The 25,673-nt window shown below is 36.8% G+C and overlaps 3 protein-coding genes across 3 annotated transcripts; all 3 read right to left on the bottom strand.

Moving 5' to 3' along the window:
- Nucleotides 1-6,958: 6,958 nt before the first annotated feature.
- On the bottom strand, nt 6,959-11,362 carry LOC109096155 (macrophage mannose receptor 1-like). Its single transcript, XM_042778822.1, has 9 exons — nt 11,307-11,362; nt 10,781-11,152; nt 10,055-10,429; nt 9,616-9,960; nt 8,324-8,689; nt 7,845-8,225; nt 7,620-7,628; nt 7,320-7,396; nt 6,959-7,205 (listed from the first exon to the last, which is right to left on the bottom strand). The coding sequence occupies exons 1-9, from the start codon at nt 11,344-11,346 to the stop codon at nt 7,125-7,127; spliced, it is 2,046 nt and encodes a 681-aa protein (XP_042634756.1). The 5' UTR covers nt 11,347-11,362; the 3' UTR covers nt 6,959-7,124.
- A 552-nt stretch (nt 11,363-11,914) lies between these two features.
- LOC122134473 (lectin-like) lies at nt 11,915-12,954 on the bottom strand. The gene is made up of 3 exons (XM_042778828.1): nt 12,794-12,954; nt 12,216-12,599; nt 11,915-12,099 (listed from the first exon to the last, which is right to left on the bottom strand). Exons 1-3 carry the CDS (start codon nt 12,840-12,842, stop codon nt 11,918-11,920), a joined length of 615 nt encoding a protein of 204 aa, XP_042634762.1. The 5' UTR covers nt 12,843-12,954; the 3' UTR covers nt 11,915-11,917.
- A 2,547-nt stretch (nt 12,955-15,501) lies between these two features.
- Nucleotides 15,502-25,673, bottom strand: LOC109108111 (macrophage mannose receptor 1-like). The gene is made up of 10 exons (XM_042778821.1): nt 25,381-25,673; nt 20,424-20,789; nt 19,963-20,340; nt 18,981-19,355; nt 18,550-18,894; nt 18,069-18,440; nt 17,329-17,724; nt 17,111-17,119; nt 16,782-16,858; nt 15,502-16,520 (listed from the first exon to the last, which is right to left on the bottom strand). Exons 1-10 carry the CDS (start codon nt 25,424-25,426, stop codon nt 16,440-16,442), a joined length of 2,445 nt encoding a protein of 814 aa, XP_042634755.1. The 5' UTR covers nt 25,427-25,673; the 3' UTR covers nt 15,502-16,439.

Genomic DNA, 25,673 nt, shown 5'->3' with positions numbered 1-25,673 from the left:
TGATTTTCATTTTAATTTATAGGAATCTGCTCCAAATCTTCATGCACCCGTCAGTATCACTTGGTGTTTGAGTCTAAAACCTGGACTGAAGCTCAGAGATACTGCAGACAGAATTACATTGATCTGGCTACCATTGAGAACATGGAGGAAATGAAGAGGCTCATTAAAACAGTACGTGGACCTTCTATGGCTCAGCTTGGATTGGTCTGTATGATGATCTGAACAGCTGGAGATGGTCTCTGGATAATACAGCGTAGAGGGAGGATTTAAAAGCTGGTTTATTCAGCAAACCAAGGAACTCAGGTGGACAGAGTCTGTGTGTTTACATGTCATATCATAAGGGAAGATGGGATGAAAACTTTTTGCATGCAAAACACTTCCCTTGTGTTTGCTATGATGGTGAGAACAGCAGTTGACTTTCAAACAATTAATTACAACAACGTTTTTTAAGATTCCACAATGTATAACATATTTAAATTGTTTCCCCACAGGAAGAACAAATGCTACTGGACATTATGTGGTTATTTACCATAACAAAACCTGGACTGAGGCTCAGAGGTTACTGCAGAGAACATCACACAGACCTCATCAGTATCAGGAATGAGACTGAAAACTACAGGGTTCAGTCACTAATTTAATCGAATTCAGGTTTTTGGATTGGACTGTACAGAACCAGATCTTGGTCAGATCAGAGTAACTCTTCATTTAGTAACTGGAGAACAGGACAACCAGATAATGCTGGAAACAGTGAATACTGCACTGCAGTGTCATTTAGTGACTCTGGGAGCTGGACAGATGAAAACTGCAACACTGCATTACCTTTCATTTGCTACAGCGGTGAGTAGATCCTAAATCCTGAAAGAGTTTGGCTTCAGATACTCACTCTCAGCTATTTAATATGTACATACATACAACATACACACACATATATACATATATACTCCTCTCAAAAACTACTCAGGCCATGTCCACACTAATACGTTTTCGTTTGAAAACGCATCATCTTTTTCTCTCCGTTTGGCCTTACCGTCCACACTGAGATGGCGAGACTGCTTTTATCAAGGAAAACTGAGCTTTTTAAAAACGCTCTCCAAAGTGGATAAATTTGAAAACTCGTTTTTGCGTTGTAGTGTGGACTGTAAAAACGGAGGCTTTTGAAAACGATGACGCAAGTTTAGTCATGTGATTATACCAATAGATATCCGTGTTTATACTGGTATTTATGATAATAGCAACTTTGAACAAAACCAACTTTTATCTTATTGACAAAAGTAAGTGAATTAGTGGTCATGATACAGGAATTTCTAACTTCAATACCTTGGATGGATAGGAGTGGTTAAAGGGGTCTTATTATGGTCTTTTATAAAGTCTTGATTTCATTTTGGCAGGTGTACTAGAACATGCTCTCATGCTTGGTGGTTCGAAAAATGCATTGTTTTTCACATAATTTACCTTATTACAATACCTTTCTCCCCAGCCTGGCACAAACAGCTCGATTAGTTCCGGGTTGGTGAAGGCCCACCTTCCGAAAAACAAAATGTTTTTGTGATTGGTTAGGTGTCCCAGCACGTAGTGATTGTCGAACAGCTCAGATGGTGTTTCAGTACTACCCGCCCCTTGCCAAAGCAGCAAGTTCTGTCTGCTCCAGTATAGTTAAGGATGGCATCAATATTGTCATATCAGTTTGAGCCGGATTCAGACCCTGAGAATATTAAACAAGAGGATCATGCAGAACCTTTGCACGCACGGATATTGCAAGACATATAAGAGTGGTAACATTATTGTTATTTTATTTTTTATGTTTTTGGCTAAATCACGTTTTAGGATGTCAAAAACTGCTTAAAAACAACTGCATTTACTATCTACAGATAAGCGCAAACAGTAATATGTATTACATCGCAAAAACGGCATTCAACTTATACTTTGAAACGTAAATAACACACACAACAACAAAAAAGCAGCACACTTACAGGCTGTGATGCAGATACAGCAGATTTTCCTGACAAAGGGGGAACTGCTACATCTTTCAGCAAAAGCCTTTTGGCGAAACCAGCACTGTAATGTCTCATGACTCCCCTCAAAAATTGACGCTACAGCAGCACTTCTTTGTCGTCATCTTGTCTGATCCACTCAGCCAAGCGTTAGAACCATGACCTCACTCCTCCCTACCAACCAACCATTTCCGTAGGCGGGATTGATATTCTAATGGGTTGTTTTGTGACATCACAAACCCCGGAAAACAACGTTGTAGTTCAAACTAGCAGTTTTTTGTAGTTCTTGAAAAGGGATTTTTTAAAAATGAAATATCTCCCTTTGTAGTCAACTTTGAGATTTATAACTTTGTAGTTTTTGTTCTGTACTGGGTTATACAATCGAAACCTCTCATTATAACATATGGAGTGTATACGATGTAAATAATAAATCGATTACGCAGTGTAGAGAGATTCATTGGTCATAACAGAACTTTGTGAGATCGTGATGAACAAAGAGTGAAAGCTTTTTAAGGGAGCACACTTTGTGAGCTTTCTAGGCTATAATCCATTCAAAACGTATAACTTTTGTTTTTCAGCCACACACACACCACTTAATTCAAATAAATATTAAATAAAATAAATGACTAGAGAAGGCTGACTATAATCAGCTTGCTTCCATTTAGTTGGATAAGCCTACTCGTCACATGAATTAAAAAAGCTCTTCTTGTCTTCAATGATGCAAGGACAAAGTTTGAGTGTGCACACGCAATATCTGAATGAGTGCAGAGCCACCTGGGGTGGCCAACCAGATTTCAGTGGGGTCCGGTGCCACCCCCCGGCTCCCATGTAGACACGCCCCTGGTGGTGGTCTGTGTTCATCCAGTCAATGACACTGACAGCATGGATATGTGAATAAGCACATTAACCCAGTTCAGGGATGTGAAACGTCCATTCATGGATACCCAGGATTAATAGTTAACCCCATGTAAATTATGAGCAGTGTCTGTGAAACATTAAACAAGATAACCCAGGATTCCATTTACCCAGTCTTACAATGCTCTAGGTAAAACGACCAAATGAGGTCTAAAACTCAAAGTGAAAAACAAAATAGTATAAATTAACTCACTGTTGTAGCAAATGAAAGGCATGCTGAATAAGCAGACCTCATCAATCCATCGGCCTGATTGGTTGAATAATACAGCAGTACAATGTGGAATATTCCACTGACTATAACCATTATGTGGTTGTTGTGGTGAATAGGGAACGGCTGGTCTCCAGTCTTCATATTTGGCAATCTGACGGTCAGACCAAATCCTGTTTCTGTACAGTCCTATCCAGACTCCTCCACCTGCTGTTTCAAGGATCCTCTGGTTCTCAGTCTGATTTCTCACATTAACAAGATCTGTGTAATGATCTCTGCAGTATGACCTCTGCCCAGTTTGTCCCATTATTAAATTGATAAAACTCTGAATGGCATTCACTCTACCTGAAATATGAAATATGATAAATATATTTAAATATATATAAAGAAACAGACAATGGAATATGAGTAACACATCTCACAAACTAAATGTCTTTACCATCATAGCAAATGAATGGCAGCGTGTTGTCACATGATATATCAAACCAGTTCCCAGCATAATCCATGTAAACACCACAATTGTTTCTGAAATCTCTCTCTCCTTCCTGATAGAAATCATTGTCTTCCAATGACCATCTCCAGCTGTTCACATCATCATACAGTCCAATCCAGGCTGAACCATTGTAACTCCCATTAACTGGTGTTAATGAGCCTGTTCATTTCCTCCATGTTCTCAATGGTGGCCCAGATCAGTGTAATTCTGTCTGCAGTATCTCTGAGCTTCAGTCAAGGTCATATTCTCAGACAGAAAGTGATATTGGTGGAAAGATATCAAAGATACAACTAAGGACGAAGTGTCAAATTTTAACATTAGTTTTTTTTTAGACAATATTGGTCAATAAGGGTGCTTTCACACTTGTTATGTTTGGTTTGATTAAAATGAACTCTGGTGTGATTTGTTCTTTTAGTACTGTTCATTTAAATGAATGTGAATGCTGCCATCTGAACCCTGGTATGCACCAAATAAGCGGACCAAGACTGCTAAAAAGATGGGTCTCGGTCCGTTTCCAAACAAACTCTGTTGCAGTTCGAATTAAATATTAACACAATATGCACAGGCAGGCAAACAGGAAAACAAAACTGTCATGAATAAACATGCAACCTTCGGTGAACTGTCATGAATAAACATGCAACCTTCGGTGCCACACAAAAAAAAAAAAAAAAAAACAATAATCTTATAAATCTTGCTTGCCTTCACATCCGATTCAATATAGATTATTTTGGATATTTATCAGGTACAGTACATGCCTGAGTCAGTTGGTACTACATTGCTATAATAGTGAAGGTTGAAATTAACTGATTTGTATAAAAAAATTCTTAAACTTCACTCAGTGAAGTTTTTATAATAATAAGGTTACAATTTGCCTACATAATTATATTCCTACTCCAATTCGTTTTTTGAAATATAAACATTGAAATGGTGGCTGTCATAAAAAAATAAATAAAAAAAAACTTGATGGGTTTTATTCAAACAAAAAAGAAACACTGAAGAACAGTAAAAATTATAATGAATTTGTTATATGGTGCGTATAGCTAAATGATCCTCTTTAGAGTTCATTTTTCTAGCTGACTAACAAATTTATGGTCACCAATATGTTTTTCTGAGGTAAATATGACGTTTTGTGTCATTGTTTACAAGCTGTCATATTGACGTTGTTGCGCAAATGAAACACTGGTTAAACGATTACATGAGACAGCCAGGATACAGGGTTTTGATAAGTTGTACTCTTTATTTTAACATACCTTTGGATGTGTATTCATGTTTATTTCGTGCTGTAACTGGTATTAAAACGGAGGAGATGATTAGTTCACATGCACTTTTCTTGAACAGAGACACTACAGTGATCTGCCACTTCACATTAAACAACGCCAAAAACGGCACTTTTTTTTTTGATCGAATAGCCTACTGTAATAAAATGGACAGAATTTTAAATTTGAGAACTTTGTTTCATATCCTAACAGTAATAAAATCAATAAAGCTTATTAACAAAGCTTATAACAAATCAAACCACCATTTCAACAACTTTTCCATTTTTATCTTTTACTTTTCTTGGTCCATTTCTTTCCTACTTTTCCTCTTCTCTGCATAGTGCCACCTCTCTTTTTACAAACATTAATGCACACGAATGACACAAGCAAACTTTTATCAAAGTTAACGCACATGACTGACACAAGCAAACATTCTGGCAGGGGGACCCCTGGTGGGCACGGTGGCCTTATGCAACTGATTATATCACTTATTAGGGTAGGGCCGACACTGCCTAGTATGAATATGTGTAGTATAAATGTAATCTGGACATACTACATTCGCCATGTTCACATTGTATCAGGACCTACCACATCAGTTTGCGTCGTGTCAGTGCCATTCACGAAACCTCTCCTGTGGCGTCATGGGGAAAGTAAAATGTCCATCTTATGCACACTTTCCTCTCTGGCGTCATGGGAGAATTATGCCGGAAGTAGTAGGTCTGGGTACTTTTTGCTACTCTTTTATAAGTAATGTGATTGTCACATACTGTTTTTTGCCTACTATATAGTAGGGAAGTGTTTATTTTCGGATGCAGCAGGGACTAAACAAGGGGGTGTGGTAACAGGAAACAAGGAGGTGGGACAAGAGGAGCACATGGCCAACACAAACAAAGCCATGTGCTCAAGCACAAGACAAACAAAGAAACATTAAACATTGATGAGACAGACAAGACTATCAGGGCAGGACCCTGACATAAATTACATTGACTTTAAAATGCAAAAAAAATAATAATAATAATAATAATAATAATATTTGCATACCATATCCCTTGGCACACACAGAAAGATTCAGAAGTCATTAATAGAATATAATTTGGATTGTTTGCACCACAATATATTATCGAGCTCTTTAATTTGTTGGTCAATGTGAACTTAGCTGAGTGTATCAGATAAGGGAAAATGTGCAGAACATTGGGTCCTCAGGACCTGGATTAAAAACCACTGAACTAAAGTGTTCCTTGGTCAGCCCCAGTATAGATACAGAACTAAAGAAATAAACCAACATTCTTATGAGTATTTATTGATATGTATGATAAACCTGCAAATAGTATCATATAAAATTCCCCATTACCATATAGTCCATAAAAGAGATATGCAAAATTTCTAAACAACTAAAGGAAACTCAAGACTGAAGCATGTTATTCCTGCCACCCACATGTACAGTAACACTTCCGCCAGACCCATTATTGTGAATATTTATCTTGTGATTTCTAAGCCATGTCAATGTTTTTCTTCATCTGGTTGTTCCACTGTATGTTGTTGGGTTGTAACATTCAACTGTACTGTAGACAAATACAATTCTATCCCTGAAATGCCAAAAAATAAATTTGTCATTATGTTTTGATTACCATATAAGTTTATAAACCGATCAACAAATCATCCATCCATTCTCCGAACCGTTTCAATGCCCTCATGTCTCGAGCTGAATTAACAAATCATTGCAGAGAAAATACAAATAAAAAACAAATAAACCAACTTTAAGTTAGGAAAACCCTTTTAACTGTAAGAGTATGATTACTTCAGCTAAGATCTGATGACACAAAATGTTAGTAGCAGTTTGATTATTCAAAAAAATCACAAAGAACATTACATTCTGATTATATGATAGTCAATTTACTGTGTTAATCATTATTTAAAACAAATATTAACAAGTGAAAAGTCTGCAATGAGGACACACACACAAACACACGTATATATATATATATATATATATATATATATATATATATATATATATATATATATATATATATAAGACATATCTTATATATTATACATCTTATTATTTAAAAAAAAATAAGATAAATATAATCTAAAAAAAAAATGTGTTTATTTTTCAGGTAATATCATTTGAAGTTCTGAATTTTTGTTCAATATCAATAGCAAAAAGCATGCAAGAGATGGAGATGTTCTGTAATAGTCTGATAAAACATGAAACCTATACTTATTTTCTTTGTGTGCTGGAATGCTGTACTTGTCTTTCATGGACTTGTTTTACGATAGTTTCTCAAATGCATGGTGAAGTTGCTGGGAAGTCCTTGTCTGATAAATTCTTCCTGGAGCTGAAACATAATTTGATTTCTGTGAACTAATATTTCTGAACTAAATATATCATGACAAGATCTATTAATAATATTGCTTCTGTTGTTCTCAAAGTGATTTATTTATTTTCTCACCTGTATAATCACCAGCTCTTCAATTTGAGACTCTGACAGATTCTCCAGACTTGTAACTTTCACTCTAAGCCCCATCACTGATCAGTAAAAAAACAATCAAACAAACAAAAATGGTCAGTAGTTATTTATATATACATAATACATATATACAGTGCGCGCACACACACACACACACACACACACACACACACACACACACACACACACACACACACACACAAGCATCTGGTGATGTTGATATATGTTAAAAAACACACTTTTTAAAATGAAAACAGCAGTAAAGAGGACATCAATACATACCATACTTGTCTGAATTCATGGGTCAATATGATGTTCATCATGTCCAGCAGAAAGCAAACAGAAGACAGAGCTAGCATTAGTAAAAGATACTGAGTTACATAAATAACAATGCCTTTCATTTTATCAGATCAACAATTTATTACAATGAATTAGCTTTTTTTCCCCTCAGTGTGTGTTCTTTTAATTATATATAATAATTATATATTTGCAAATATATTTGCTCACCACTGTAACAGAAGAAAGGGAAACTGGCCAAGCAGCTCTCATCTGTCAACTGGCCAAGGTATTGTAAAGACACAGCTGTGCAGTGTTGAGATCCCCGCTGTCCTGGGACACTTACACCATTATCTGGTTGTGCAGCAACACCTTGAGTCCACGGAAGCCAATATGTGAAGGAAGAGTTGCTCTGATCTGACCACAGTCTGTTTCTGTACAGACCGATCCATCCATAATTACGATAAAGTGTAACATTCAGTATCTGTTGACGCTCTGTCTCATTCCTCACACTGGCCAGGTCTGTGTATTTCTCTCTGCAGTAGCTCTGAGCTCCAGTCCAGGTCCTATACTCATATATCCAAACATAATTCTGAGAGCTGTTTACTCTACCTAAAATAAAACATAATATAATGGATATATCAGTCAATTTATTAATTTCTGATCTAACTTCATACATTGATTTTTTTTTTTTAATTGTAATGTCTTACCATCATAGCAAACAAATGTGTAATAATTGTCACATGATGAATCCAACCAGTTTCCATTATAATCCATGTAAACACACAGTTCATTCCCAGCATTGTTTGGTTCATGATAAAAGTTCCTGAAATCTCTCTCTCCTTCCTGATAGAAATCATTGTCTTCCAGTGACCATCCCCAGCTGTTCACATCATCATACAGGCCAATCCAGGCTGAACCATTGTAACTCCCATTAACTGTGTTAATCAGTCTGTTCATTTCCTCCATGTTCTCAATGGTGGCCAGATCAGTGTAATTCTGTCTGCAGTATCTCTGAGCTTCAGTCCAGGTCTTAGACTCATTCACAAAGTGATACTGACGAGATGATGCTAATGCTGTCAAGGTGGGAAAAAAGGGTGAAGATAAAAGGGTAAAAAGATAAAAGTTAACAAGTTGCATTAATTGCAACATAAAGATTCCTTGTAATGACATGAGATAATGTGCTTGTAAATGTTTACTAATTAACTTACTGAACATTACATTAATGATAACATTACATTACATAATGATAACATAACATTAGTTCACATAAATTAAAATGCATAATTTCATTAAAATAGAATTCATAAATGATCCTGCACTTTATAAAAAATTACAAATAATTTTATAAGATGTTGTGCACTGCTTAACAGCATGTTTATTAATGTACATTTGAATGCTTAGTTGCTTAACCACTTTACAGACTGTTGTTATGAGTTTATGAATCATGTGTCAACATGAATAGTGTATTAAGTGCTTAAAATGACTAACATTTTTACAAAATGTGTGATTGTAAAAAATAAAAGTGAATTAGATGAATAGAAAACTACATTAAAAATGTTTAAACATTCAAAGCACTTAAGCATTCAAATGCTGTTAATCAGTATATAATATCTTAACATTGTTTGTAGATTTTTATAAAGTGCATGATTATATATGATTTAAGTATAACAACAATTGTAACCATTTTAATTTAACTAATGTTCTGTTAATCATTATGTAATAGTAAATAAGTTCATTAGTAAATATTTACAAGCACATTATCTCATATTTTTAGCTATTTGAATATATATTAACTAATGAAATATTAAGCATTATATTATGTTTGGTGATGATTAAGGAAAGTTATTATAAAGTATTGCCTTTTTCTCTTGAACATTCAGAAGTTAAATCTAAAAAATGTCAACCGTATATTTCTTAAAAGAGGTGCACAAAATATCACAGACAGCTGAGAGTGTATGTTTCTGGCAAGATTCTGTTGTGGTCGAAACAATTTACTCACCACTGTAACAAGTGAAAGGTAATGCAGTGTTGCAGTTTTTATCTGTCCATTTCCCAGAATCACTAAATGACACTGCAGTGCAGTATTCACTGTTTCCAGCATTATCTGGCTGTCCTGTTCTCCAGTTACTGAATGATGAGTTGCTCTGATCTGACCAAGATCTGGTTCTGTACAGTCCGATCCAAAAAGTGTTATAATATGAAAATAATGATTGAAGTTTGAAGTTTTCAGTCTCATTCCTGATACTGACGAGGTCCGTGTGATGTTCTCTGCAGTATCTCTGTGCTTCAGTCCAGTTACTGTACTGGTAGACAAACACATAACTTGTACTAGCATTCACTCTTCCTGTGGGGAATATATATGTAGATGTGATATATCTGGGTATCATAAATACTGTATGTTGTTCTTAAAACATAAAAAAATCAATAACAGTTCTCACCATCATAGCAAACAAAGGGAAGTGTATAGTAGCAAGAGGCTTCACTCCATGTTCCCCGATAATATGACATGTACACACACAGACTCTGTCCACCTGAGTTCACTTGTTGCTGAACAAACCAGCCTTTAAATTCTCCATCAAACATTACATTATCAAGAGACCATCTCCAGCTGTTTATATCATCATAGAGACCAATCCAAGCTTTGCCATAGTAAGTTCTGCGTACTCTTTTAATGAGCCTATCCATTTCCTCCATGTTGTCAATGGTGGCCAGATCAGTGTAATTCTGTCTGCAGTATCTCTGAGCTTCAGTCCAGGTCTTATTCTCATTCACAAAGTGATACTGACGGGTGCATGAAGATTGTGTGCAGGTTCCTTTAAGTTTAAAATGGAAATAGGGAAATATATTAGATTTTTCTCTGCAGAACTGCAATATATAATTAAACTATGAAAATGCATTTATTCTGAAGATTTTGTAAATGTAATAAAAATATTGTAAAAAGTATAAATTATTAAAATGTTATCTGTCTATATTAACACCTGCTGTTAACAACTTGAAAAACAGATTTTGCAGTGTGAAAATTAAAATATGTGGTAAATGGTTTTAAAATCTATAATAAAAATAATGAATATAAATATAAGTGAAATCTATACATTGATTAGACGTTACAAAAAGTGGTATAAGACAAACATAAGTGATAAAAAAGAGAGCAAAAATAAACGTACTGTTGTAGCAGATAAAAGTGCTGGATAGGCAGTCCTCATCAGTCCATCGACCTAAATGACTGAATGATACAGCAGTACAGTGCTGCAAGCCCCACTGGCCATAAACATATTGACCATTATCTGGCTGTTGCGCTGAATCGGGAACGGCTGGTCTCCAGTCTTCATAACTGGTATTCTGACCGTTTGACCAAATCCTGTTTCTGTACAGTCCTATCCAGACTCCTCCTCCTACTGCCTCAAGGATCCTCTGGTTCTCAGTCTGATTTCTCACATTGACAAGATCTGTGTAATGATCTCTGCAGTATCTACGAGCCTCTGACCAGGTTTTCCAATCATTGATTCTGATAAAACTTTGTGTTGCATTCCCTCTACCTGAGATATGAAATATGCAACAAAGTTTATATATATATATATTATATATATATATATATATGCACAGAAAAACATATTAAAAATAATTAATTAATTATTTGATGATGATGATGATGATGATAATAATTATAATAATGTAATGTAATGTCCTTACCACCATAGCAAACAAATGGCAGCGTGTTGTCACATGACATATCATACCATTTTCCATTATAATCATGTAAACACACAGTTTCCTTTCCACCACTGTTGTCCGGTTCATGATACCAGTTCCTGAAATCTCTCTCTCCTTCCTGATAGAAATCATTGTCTTCCAGTGACCATCTCCAGCTGTTCACATCATCATACAGTCCAATCCAGGCTGAACCATTGTAACTCCCATTAACTGTGTTAATCAGTCTGTTCATTTCCTCCATGTTATCAATGGTGGCCAGATCAGTGTAATTCTGTCTGCAGTATCTCTGAGCTTCAGTCCAGGTCTTAGACTCATTCACAAAGTGATAGTCGCGGGATGATGTCAAAGATGAAAACTGTGAAGAAAGTGTAAAATGTTAACATTTAAAAAATATTGACAGTCCTGGCCACTACATAGAAATCAACTTACCATTGTAGCAAAATTAAAGGAAATGTATAATTTGCAGTATTCACTAGTCCATTTCCAGAATCACTGAATGAGACTACAGTGCAGGATCCAGTGTTATCTGGCTGTCCTGTTCTCCAGTTACTGAATGAAGAGTTGCTCTGATCTGACCAAGATCTGGTTCTTTACAGTCTGATCCAAACATAATAATAATAGTTATTCTTTAATAAATACTGGATCTTCTGGTTTTCAGTCTCATTCCTGATACTGACGAGGTCTGTGTGATGTTCTCTGCAGTATCTCTGTGCTTCAGTCCAGGTTTTGTACTGGTTTACAAACACATAACTAGCACTGGCATTCTGTCTTCCTGAAACATTTAAATACAGTTTTGAATTTTAGTGAGAGTTGATTATTTCAGGATACTTGTAATTGAATATAATTAATTGTTTTTCAGTGTCCTATATTATTAATGAAACTGCTTACCATCATAGCAGATAAAAGGATGATATTCGAAACAGTATGTCGTATACCATATACCACTGTTCATAAACACACACATACTTTGTCCTCCATAATTGTCTGGTCCTGGGTTATACCAGTTCCTAAAATCTTTCTCTCCCACCTTGAAGAAATCACTATCCTCTAGAGTCCATTTCCAACTGTTCAGATCATCATAGAATCCAATCCAGGCCAAATCAATGGAATCATCATTCACTGTGTCAATCAACTGGACTGTCTGTTGTTCATTTTCAATGGTGGCCAGATCAGTGTATTTATCTCTACAGTATCTCTGAGCTTCTGCCCAAGTCTTGGACTCATTTACAAAGACATACTCATGAGGGACACTCAAAGTGAAGGTGAGAAACCCTATTAAAGAGTTCAAGTTTAGTTTTCAATACAAAAACAAATACCTAAAGTGTATTTTTAAATAACTATATTCTCCAAATGATAAAAAAATAAATTAGTGTAATATTAGTAGCTAGACAAATTCCACAACATACTCTTATACAAAATTTCAGTTTAATTGATGACAAAATGTTTTATAAAAATATTTATCTTACCCAACAACAGAAGCAATGGAAACATAGCTGTGTAAAATAGTATGCACATCTAAAATCAATCAAATAATTTAACTTATTTTGATGTTTTAAATGCCAGGAGGAAAAGTCATTTTAAAAATGATTAACAATTTATCTTTTGAGTTGAAGCCTCGTCTTTTATCTTGCTGCTTTTGTTTTAAATGATCTGTCTGTCTTCATATTTATACTGTTTAAAAAATGTGGGAGGGATCATTTTTATAAACACATCTGACATTAATAAACCTGTTGGTTCACATAATTGCTGTATTAAATGTACCCCGCCCAAAAAAAAAAAAAAAAAAAAAAAAAACTGAACATAAAATCTTCCACATTATCCTGTCAACAAGATACAAGAACTGATCAAAATGTATTCAAAAACTATACATTTTGCATTATTTGCATTAACTGTGAATTGTTATTTGTTAAACATTTAAAATATATTTAAAAATGGTCAACAATTTAGAGTTTGAGTTGAAGCCTCGCCTTTTATCTCGCTGCTTTTGTTTCTAATTATCTGACTGTCTGCTTATTTATACTGTTTACAAAATGCAATAATATGAAGACAACCTACATTAATCATTATTTAGCAATCAACAAGAAAAGATTAAAATATATTCAAAAACTGCAAATTTTGCATTATTTGCATTAACTGTAAATTGTCTCATTTATTAAACATTTAAAATATATTTAAAAATGTTCAACAATTTACTTTTTGAGTTGAAGCCTCATCTTTTATCTTGCTGCTTTCGTTTTAAATTATCTGTTTGTCTTCATATTTATACTGTTTACAAAATGTGGGAGGGATCATTTTTATAAACATAGTATCAATAATACATCAATAAACCTGATGGTTCACATAATTGCTGTATTAAATGTACCAATAAATAAATAAATAAATAAAATAAAATCTTCCTCATTCTGCTGTTACGTGAAACAAATGCTTTACACAACACTTGATCAAAATCTTTATTCCTTTAGAATGAGAATCACTTAAATTTTCTAAACTTGTGAGTGCTGTGACCATTTAGACCATAAAACAGAGAAACAGAATTTCTAAATAACTAGAGACTAGATCATATGAGTCTTTCCTGCTGCCCATGTTTTGATTTGTCATTATGTTTGATCGATCAAGAATATCTTAACAAATAGATTAACAAATATAAAATTAAAATGTGTGCCCAGGTGATCAAATCCCCTAAATCTAAGAAAATTGCAACAATGCAATAATATGAGTACAGATAACCTACATTAATCATTATTTAGCAAACAATGAGAAACAAGAACTGATCAAAATGTATTCAAAAACTGTAAATTTTGCCTTATTTGTATTAACTTTAAATGGCCTTATTTGTTAAACATTTAAAATATAATATAAAATATTAGTAATACCACTTAAAGTTCAATATTTCTGTTAACAATAGCTTAGCCCTTACGAAAATTGACCATGGTTTTACTACATCTAAAAACAAATAAATAAATTAAAAACATGGGTACTATAGTTAAACCGTGGTAACAACAAATTAACCATGGTTTTGCTACAATAACCATAGTTTAACCATGGTATTTGTAGTAAAACTGTGGTTATACAAATGGTAATCAATGTGGCAAAATAATAATAATAATAATAACAATCATGGTTACTACACTTTTACTATAATAGAACCATGAGTAATTTTCTTAAGGGAGAGAACATTCAAAATGTAGGTCAGTGATAGTTTGAAAAACCATGAAATCTAAAACCATTCGTTGTCCAGGAATGCTGTCCTACCCTCTCATAGACCAGTTTTACTAGTTTCTCAAATGCATTGTGAAGTTGCTGGGAAGTCCTCATCGGATTAATTCTTCCTGAAGCTAAAATGTGTGAGTTGTTTTCTGTGAGATATTTCTGGGCTAAATATGAACTGCAAATTATGCATTATTTGCATTAACTGTAAATTGTCTCATTTATTAAACATTTAAAATATATTTTAAAATGGTCAACAATTTACCTTTTGAGTTGAAGCTTCATATTTTATCTTGCTGCTTCTGTTTTAAATGATCTCACTGTTTTCATATTTATACTGTTTACAAAATGTGGGAGGGATCCTTTTTATAAACACAACTGACATCAATAAACCTGATGGTTCACATAATTGCTGTATTAAATGTACCAAAAAAACATTCTGCTGTTACATGAAACAAATGCTTTACACAACACTTGATCAAAATCTTTATTCCTTTGGAATAAGAATCACTTAAATGTTCTGAATTTTCTTAAATTCTTCCTGAAGCTAAAATGTGTGATTTGTTTTCTGTGTGATATTTCTGAGCTATATATATATAGATATATAGTAGTCTGATGGATTGTATTTTTTTTGGATCTTTGTTTTAGACAGTGGAGAGATTGTAAAATTGGGGTGAACATATTTTCTTGACCTGGTAGGGTCAAAAGAAAACACACACACACACATGGACATGCACACGCATGTGTCTTTGCAGGGCTGCGGCAGTCTGGGTGAATAAGCTGCTCTATCAGCAGCATTTACAACTGAATGGAACAAAAAGTGTTGAACTTGAAAAATGTCTTTGCATGAGTGCACTTGCTAATTGATGGCGGATTGAATAAAATGGATCAAACAAAAATATGTTGTTAATTAATGAGCTGCAGTTTTATTACAGTTGCGTCCGAAAGCCTAGGCAGCTGACTTGCTGCCTCGCTGCCGTGTGAGGCAATGACTTTGCAGGCAGCGTAACATCAAATAACAGGAAATAACATAAAAAGTGCAAAAAGTTAGTCAGAAATATACACACAAATTACACACAAACGCAACTTTCAGACGCCATCTTTATTTTTTAGCTCAACAGTCGCGGAATGGAGCACACAGGATTGTGGGATATCAAAGGCAGCAAAGGATACATCTATCCTACTTCCTCCGGAGACAGGAAGTAAAGCAGAATTTGGATTCGGACATGCCTTGATGCCTTCCTGCCTTGAAATGCTGCCTCTGAAGCATGTATCACAGGCTGACACAACTGCAGTATATTAACGCAAGGGTCACCAATAAGGTGCATACTGAATCTGGTACATTATTTCTGAGTAACATTCATATCTCTCTACTGTATTTTGTTGCAATGCCACCGCCATGACCAATCTGATAGGGCTCATGAGAACAGAAGTGATGGGGCTCACGAGATATAAGCTATCTATCTTGACTGCGCTGATTGCACTGCTCTCCAGACTGCAGCCGTACTCTTGTCTGCTTTCAACTCAAGGCGTCTGGTATCTCAAATGAGTAGTGACAGCTACTCTTTTTCTTTGTATCCAGTATGTTTGTCCAGTCATGACACTGTATTATTGTATTTCTTAAAAATCTGTGTTTTACATCTTAATTATTTACTACATCTTAATAATTAATAAAGGAATAATTCACCTAAAAATGAAAACACTTATTTCATATGGCATCTATGTTCTAAGTCCTGGTAAAGAAAACAGCTATGTTACTATAGATTATAGATTAAACTATAGATTAAACTATGTACAGCTCTACTCTAAGCCAAGTTTTCCATAATTTTAATGTTAAATTCAGGCTACATTAATTTTGATACAAAGCCCTTCACTGTTTTAATAGGACCATTGGAACATCCGCTGTCAGGGCTTGATCTTACGATAGTCTCTTAAATTCATGGTGACGTTGCTGGGAAGTCCAAGCCTCATCAGCTCCTCTTGTAACTGAAAATATATGAGCATCATGACAACCATGCACTGATATGATATGTCAGTCATATTGTTTAAGTATAAAATGTATTTATTATTCAAATTTAAAAGTATTTATTGCACTGTTGCCTAGGGTTCTTTTGAAATGAAATGTTTATATAGAAAATTAATATGTAGTACCAATAAACTAAATAAAGTATTAAATACAATGTTTATATAAAAACATAGTAAATATTCAGTATTGTAGATAAGTGAGTCATATTGACTTTTACTTACCTGTATAATCACAAGCTCTTTAATCTGAGATTCTGATAAATTTTCTAGACTTGTAACTTTTACTCGCATTCCCATCACTGATTAAAAAAAAAAAATGTAACAGGTCAGGTGTTCAAATTAATAATGATTACACCCACACTGTAAAAGATTTTAGAGGTCAGAACTCAATTTTTTATGTTCACTTGCTACATTGAAAAAAAATTCATTTCAGTTCAGTTTCAGTCTCAATTACATCATGTAAACATAAAACTCCAAAACCTCCAAATTCGTTTACAGTGCTTTATTGAAAATAGCAGAAACAAATAGATCACATTTATACTCAAACATACCATACTCATCTGAATAGGTTGATGTGGTGGTCATCAGATTTAGCAAAAAACAAACAGAAGGCTTGGATTAGCAAAACTTTAGCATAAGTATCATTTGATACACTTATTATGCAGAATTTTTTTTTTTTTTTTTTACAGAATCCACATTTATATGCATATTTTCTTGTTTTTGTGTGTAACAGCATTTTCATTATAGTACTATAGATATATTTGCTCACCACTGTAACAGAAGAAAGGCAAACTGGCAAAGCATCTCTCATCTGTCCACTGGCCAAAGTTTTGTAAAGACACAGCTGTGCAGTGTTGAGATCCCCGCTCTACTAGGACATTTGCACCATTATCTGGTTCTGCAGCAACCCATGAAGTGTACGGGAGCCAATATGTGAAGGAGGAGCTGCTCTGATCTGACCACAGTCTGTTTCTGTGCAGACCAATCCATACATTAGCCCCATAATAATACCGATAATACTGGGTAATGCTCAGTATCTCTTGATGTTCTGTCTCATTCCTCACACTGGCCAGGTCTGTGTATTTCTCTCTGCAGTAGCTCTGAGCTCCAGTCCAGGTCTTAAAGTCATATACCATAACATACTTCTGAGTGGCGTTTTCTCTACCTGAGATAAAAAAAGTCACATCATTGGTTAATTCATGTGGCAATCCATCATTTAAATGCATGTATTTATATCTAAAATACACTGACATTTACCCTCTTTTTTTTTAAGTTTACAATTTGAACATTGAACATCTTTATTTTGCTACAATTATCTGCTTGCATCTACATAACACTCAATAAACATGGTGTTTTTGGGTGATACAATGGGTTTTTGATTCAGGCCAACTAAGCCAAGACATCTTTCAGAAATCTTACTACAATGACAGTAACTTTTGTTGAGGCTTTGACTCAGCAACTAGTGTTTTACGGAAAGGAAACTCAAAATGTACATTTAGAATGTCTTACCATCATAGCAGACAAATGGGTAAGAATTGTCACATAAATAATCAAACCATTTTCCATTATAATCCATGTTAACACACAGTTCATTCCCAGCATTGTTTGGTTCATGATAAAAGTTTCTGAAATCTCTCCGTCCTTCCTGATAGAAATCATTGTCTTCCAGTGACCACCTCCAGCTGTTCACATCATCATACAGTCCAATCCAGGCTGAACCATTGTAACTCCCATTAACTGTGTTAGTAAGTCTGTTCATTTCCTCCATGTTCTCAATGGTGGCCAGATCAGTGTAATTCTGTCTGCAGTATCTCTGAGCTTCAGTCCAGGTCTTAGACTCATTCACAAAGTGATACTCACGGGATGATGCTGATGCGAATGCTGTCAGGGCAGAGAAAAATGTAATGATGCATATATATATATATATAGTATAGGTTTTTTATTATTATTTTTTTTTCTTTTCTTTTTTTCAGGCTAGAGATCTACTCACCGCTGTAGCAAATGAAAGGTAATGCAGTGTTGCAGTTTTCATCTGTCCAGTTCCCAGAGTCACTAAATGACACTGCAGTGCAGTATTCACTGTTTCCAGCATTATTCGGCTGTCCTGTTCTCCAGTTACTGAATGATGAGTTGCTCTGATCTGACCAAGATCTGGTTCTGTACAGTCCGATCCAAACAACCGAAGAATATGGAATTAATGATGTAACTCTGGAGTTTTCAGTCTCATTCCTGATACTAATGAGGTCTGTGTGATGTTCTCTGCAGTAACTCTGAGCTTCAGTCCAGGTTTTGTACTCATAAACAAACACATAACTTGTACTAGCGTTTGCCCTTCCTGTTGGAAGCAATTTAAATATGTGATATATAATTTAATCATTAATATTTTGTTATAATTCTTAAGAGACCAACAGCAGTTCTCACCATCATAGCAAACAAAAGGATATCTATAGGAGCAAAAGGCCTCACTCCATATTCCCCGATAATATGACACGTACACACACAGACTCTGTCCACCTGAGTTCACTTGCTGCCGAACAAACCAGCTTTTAAATCCTCCCTCTAATGCTGCATTATCTAGAGACCATCTCCAGCTGTTCAGATCATCATAGAGTCCAATCCAAGTTGATCCAAAGTAAGTGCCACGTACTGTTTTAATGAGCCTGTTCATTTCCTCCATGTTCTCAATGGTGGCCAGATCAATGTAATTCTGTCTGCAGTATCTCTGAGCTTCAGTCCAGGTCTTATTCTCATTCACAAAGTGATACTGACGGGTGCATGAATATTGTGTGCAGGTTCCTGTGAATTGTTTTACAGCAGAAAAAAAAAAAAGTTGCCATGAGCCGGTCACTGATCTACCAATAAATCATGATTTTTTTTAACAAGTTGTCCTTGTACAAATTAGTAGTTAATTGATTATTTTCCTGTCATGATTGTATACCAAATGCAATGTATTATATCTGTCCAAATTAAATCTTCCATGTTGGAGAAAGGTGATTAAAGTCTTTCTCATTCCTGCTAAACTCTTTGTTAGTGGACAGTATCTCCACCTGTCACTAGGAAGACTGGGGTTTGATTCCCCGATGGGGAGACCTAGTGTCTAAAGGGCAGTCGTGGCCTAATGGTTAGAGAGTTGGACTTGTAACCCAAAGGTTGCGGATATAAGTCTCAGGTATGGCAGGAATTGCCGGTGGGGGGAGTGAATAACCAGTGCTCTCTTCCACTCTCAATACCACAACTGAGACCCATCGAACCCCCCGGGCACCGCAGCAATATGGCTGCCTACTGTTCCGGGTGTGTTTTCACGGTGTATGTGTGTGTTCACTATTGTGTGTGTGTGTACTTGGATGGGTTAAATGCAGAGCACAAATCCTGAGTATGGGACACCACACATCACTTCACTTACTGCTGTAGCAGAAGAAAGGCATACTGGATACACAGATCTCATCTGTCCATCGGCCTGAATATCTGAATGACACTGCAGTACAGTGCTGATATCCATATGCACCAACATAGTCAACACCATTATCTGGTTGTGCCGGCAACCCAGGAATTTGAGGCCTCCAGTTTTGATAACTGGTATTCTGACTGTTTGACCAAATCCTGTTTCTGTACAGGCCGATCCAGACTCCATATCCACCTGACCTCCCAAGGATCATCTGGTTTTCAGTCTGATTTCTCACATTGGCGAGATCTGTATAATGCTCTCTGCAGTATCTACGAGCCTCTGACCAGGTTTTCCAGTCATAGATTGCGATATAACTCTCTGTGGCGGTCTCTCTACCTGAGATATGAAATATGACACATGTATATACATATTAGCTGAAATAAAATGTCTAAGTTATAAAAAAAATTAAATGTCCTTACCATCATAGCAAACAAATTGATGTGTGCTGTCACATGACTCATCAAACCATTTTCCATCATTACTCATGTAAACACACATTTGGTTCCCCCAACTGTTGTCTGGTTTATGATACCAGTTCCTGAAATCTCTCTCTCCATCCTGATAGAAATCATTGTCTTCCAGTGACCATCTCCAGTTCACATCATCATAAAGTCCAATCCAGGCTAAACCATCGTAACTCCCATTAACTGTGTTAATCAGTCTGTTCATTTCCTCCATGTTCTCAATGGTGGCCAGATCAGTGTAATTCTGTCTGCAATATATTTGAGCTTCAGTCCAGGTCTTAGACTCATTCACAAAGTAATACTCGCGAGATGATGCTAATGCTGTCAATAGAGGAAACAAATGAAGTTTTATGTGTGTGTATTTATGTGTGTGTTAAATATATCAAAGTATCTTATATATTTCTATTGAATTCATTGACTTCTACCAAAGACTAAGCAGTTTTTACATTTAATGAAATCTTTACTATTATAAATTATATGTTTATGCAGCATTTAGTGAAAAGTTGGATTGAAAAATGGACACAGATTTCAAAATATGTAGTATTTGGTTTTTCTTCCTTTTGCTTTAATGACATCAGCCATCAAACTGCATGAACTACAATGTGATTTCAGATGATTCAAAAAGCATATGCTTTTTGTACCAAGGAGTTCACATGATCAGTGTCCCAAATTTGCTTATTTGATCAATGGTCAAAAAAGCTGAATTTTGAAAATTTAACATCACTTTACATTTAGTTTACATTTGTAAGTTCCAAAAGCTTAGTTTATTTGCAGATTTATATTAAACTTTGAAACCCAGATTTTCAATATAGTTTTAGACTCTTTAACCTCATTAAACTGCGTCTGTACTTTTTTGCAATCGATATGATCACATTGAGGCAATATGGGATAGATGTCATGAATTACTATCTAAGCTAGAAAATGTTAAAGACAGTGAAAAGATGTTCACCCAAAAATGAAAATTCTGTCATCGTTTACTCACCCTCATGTTGTAACAGAACTATATTGATTTATTTCTTCTATAGAACTTCAAAGATGAAATTTTTAGTTCCCCCCCCCCATTCTATAGGCATAGTAGATAGTAATGTATACAGATTTGGAATGACATGAGGACGAATAAATGATGACAATAGAAGTAAAACAATGACAAATGTCGTTGAAACAAACAACAACAACAACAACAAGTGTTGAATTGCACTAACTGAAAAAAAACCTGGTTCTTTTCTCTGGACCTGAAAGATGCTTACTTTCACATCCAGATAGCCCCCCATCACAGGCGATTCTTGAGATTCACCTTCGAGGGAGTGGCTTATCAATACATGGTCCTTCCCTTTTGGCTGTCACTAGCTCCTCGCACTTTTATAAAGTGCATGGATGCGTCTCTTTCCCAGCTGAGACAGATGGAAATCCTTATTCTGAATTACCTCAACGACTGGCCCAGTCGGAGGAAGAGCTACTATCCCAAAGATCCCTCCTCCTCAGCCACCTGGAGTGCCTGAGACTCAGGGTCAATTTTGCCAAGAGCTCGCTGTCTCCCAGCCAATGGATATTGTTTCTGGGAACAGTTTTGCCTCACAAAGCGTTTTAGAAACTGCTCGGCCTCATGGACTATGTGTCTCTGATACTACAGCTGGGCGTGCTCCATATGCGGCCCCTTCAGTACTAGCTGAAACCATGAGTTCCATTCCACGCCTGGCGTCTTGGACGCCTTCACGTCAGGGTAGACCGGGCCTGTATAGCTGCCCTGGCCCCTTGGAAAGATCCTCAGTGGATGGAACGGGGTGTGTCCCTGTGAATGGTCTACAGAAGGAAGGTGGTCCGGGCAGGTTGAACCTAGGAGCAGACATGCTGTCCCGGAGCAACGTCTCCTTGGAGGAGTGGACGCTCCACCCCCAAAGTTCAGAAAATCTGGGAGATCTTTGGCAGGGCAGAGGTCGACCTCTTCGTCTCAGAAGACAACTCTCATTGCCCAACTTACTTTTCAAAGGACAGTGACGCATTGGCCCACGATTGGCCCACCCCCCCCCATTTTCGCCCGATCACTCTGATCCCACAGGTAATCAAGCAGGAACAGAAACACAAGGTGGTACTGGTAGCCCCGCTCTGGAGGAACCAGCACTGGTTTGCGGAGCTGTGCCAGCTGTTCTCAGCAGCGCCATGGCCCATTCCCCTGAGGCAGGATCTCCTCTCTCAGGCGAAAGGGACGTTATGGCACCCCCAGCCCGAACTGTGGGCCCTGCACCTTTGACCTCTCGATGGGAGCTTGTGAACCTCTCCGAGAGCATGCTAAACACTATATCTCAGGCTAGAGCTCCATCTAAAAGGCATCTCTACTCCCTTAAATGGACTTTCTTCTCCATCTGGCGTACAGCCCGCGGAGCAGACCCAATCTCATGCAACATATCTCTGATATTGTCCTTCCTACAAGAGCTGTTGGATAAGGGCCGTTCCCCTTCCACGCTCAAAGTCTATGTACTATAGCAGCCATAGCATCCTCTCATGCTCATATAGCTGGCCAGTCGGTGGGCAGGAACAACTTGGTTGTTCATTTTCTGAAGGGATCTGCCCACGGTGTTGAGGGCTCTGAAGAGCCCTCCATTTGAGCTGCTACAATCCATTGACCTTCGTTCTCTGACGCTTAAGACTGCTCTGCTGCTAGCATTAGCATCAGTAAAGCATATGGGAGATTTGCAGGTGCTATCAGTGAGCCCCACCTGCCTCGAGTTTGGGCCCAACGACTCCAAGGTCGTCCTGAAACCAAGGCAGGTCTATGTACCTAAAGTACTCTCGACTCCATTTAAAGTACAAGTAATAACTCTCTCGGCACTCCTTCAGAGAGCAAGACCAAGAGTTAAACTTACTATGCCCCGTTAGGGCACTGAAAGTCTATGTTGAGCATTCCGCCCCGTTCAGGCGGTCTGATCAGCGGTTTTATGCTTTGGTGGCCACACCAAGGGGTCAGTTGGTCACAAAGCAGAGAATTTCCAAATGGATAATTGACGCTATTAGGATAGCATACTCTCTTCTTTGGGCCTTCAATGCCCCATGGCAGTAAGAGCCCATTCAACTAGAGGCGTGGCCTCTTCCTGGGCATGGTCTAGCGGTGTGTCCATTGCAGAAATTTGTGCAGGGCCGGCTGGGCCTCCCCGTCTACATTAACCAGATTTTACAGTCTGGACGTCCCGACCTTACAGGCGCGGGTCCTTTTTGCATAGCAGGGCACTTTGTCATTTGACTACAAGTTTGGAGTTTGCCTCCTTCAAGTACGCTCTTGGCCTTCAGTGAGTTCGCAGGCTGTACTGTTTTATTCTGGACCGATTATACAAGGCCGGGCCGACCTCTCTGAGTTTGGCCCTATTGCCTCTTGCGGGGTTTCTCTGCAGAATACTTGGTTCCTCTGGGCCCCGTTGGGTGCTTAATGCAAGTTCAAGTATTAGTCGTTACTCTAGCATTGCATGGCGGGATTGAACTGGTTCTCCATAAGCATCTTTAACAAAACGCAGTACGATCAGTGAAGTATCAACCGGGAACGTACTCAGTTACTAACGTAACCTTGGTTCCCTGAGATAAGGAATGAGTACTGTGTACTTTGTGTACTATGTAGCTGCACGACTCAGTCATCGCTTTAGTCGATGTAACCTGAGGATCCTACGGTGATGTGCCGCTTATATAGCCACATGCCCCCGCCCATTCTGGCGGGCTTTGGCAGGCTTTACCGCCATTGGTTTGTTTTATATTCACTGCAGTACTCGTTCCATATCTCAGGGAACCGAGGTTACGTTAGTAACCATGTAAGTTTTTGGCTTGGAGCCTGCGATGTTATCTCCGCCTACTGGAAACTATTTCAGGATCCTGATTGGCCAACATGGCTTTACGTTTGAGATTGTGGTGTGTGGAGTGAGTACAATAGTGTACAGTTGAAGTGCGCCGTGAAGTGGAATTTGGGTGGGTTTGTTATTTCTACCCGCCATCTGAAATGTGTTCTTGACTGTCTTATTGGTTAATTTGCCCCTTAGTTATGTCATTATTTTGAAGCCAAACTCATTCCTCTTGTTTTGGCTTTTGTGTGTGTGTGTGTGTGTGTGTGTGTGTGTGTGTGTGTGTGTGTGTGTGTGTGTGTGTGTGTGTGTGTGTGTGTGGAACTGTTTTTATACTATTTATAAATAAAGTATCATTTTTCTTTTTCTATACATACACATCTCTGCTGTAACATTGTGGAAACGAACCTGTGTGTCCTTATCGGACCATTATTTCCCTGGGTGAAATTCCCAGGGTGGTGTAGTCAGTGTTCATTTTTCTTTTTGGTTCCAGTTGGTTTCAGATTTCCAGTGGTTTCTAGGAATCCACTACCTTTGTAATTATAGTCCAAATGAATAAAAACAACAAATCCTTTGGGTGCCACACAAGCACTGTTAATACAATTCATTATTTTTTCAGTTAGTGCAATTCAACATGCTTTTTTGTTTCAAAGACTTTTGTCATTATTTTACTTCCATAGATGACAGAAATCATATTTTTTTTTGGTGAACTACTAACCTTTTAAACCTTTTAAAAGGCCATTCACACCAAGAATGATAACTATAATGGTACAGTAACTGTATTAGTCTCCACACCAATGCACGATAAAATCCAGTTTTTATAAGCATGCTGCAGTTATGTTGTCTACCACTTTAAATGCTCAAGCTTTTTAAAGTAAAGTGAATTCTGATTGGCTAATTTGCAAAGTTTTATCGCCCATCAGCTAAAAAAAAAAAAAAAAAAAACGTTCTAAAAGTGATTCTAACAATATCGTTCCTTATCATTGTTATAGTTGTGCTGTGAACTTTATAGTTTTTATTGTTGTGCTGTGTATCTTTATGTCTTTTGTTATAGTTATCATCCTTGGTGTGAACAGCCTTTAAGATCTACTCACCACTGTGGCAAATGAAAGGAAATGCATAATTGCAGTTTTCATCCATCCATTTTCCAGAATCACTGAATGAGACTACAGTGCAGGATCCTGCAGTATCTGGTTGCCTTGTGCTCCAGTAAGTAAATGAAGAGTTACTCTGATCTGACCAAGATCCAGTTTTGTACAGTCCATTCCAAACACTTTGATAATAATAATTTTGTAATAAATATAGGATCTTATAGTTTTCAAACTCATTTCTGATACTGACAAGGTCTGTGTGATGTTCTCTGCAGTAACTCTGAGCTTCAGTCCAG

This window comes from Cyprinus carpio, chromosome A21 (assembly GCF_018340385.1).
Source record: "Cyprinus carpio isolate SPL01 chromosome A21, ASM1834038v1, whole genome shotgun sequence".
Classification (NCBI taxonomy): domain Eukaryota; kingdom Metazoa; phylum Chordata; class Actinopteri; order Cypriniformes; family Cyprinidae; genus Cyprinus; species Cyprinus carpio.
The sequence above is the reverse complement of the archived record's forward strand: the minus strand, read 5'-3'. Positions and strand labels throughout refer to the sequence as shown.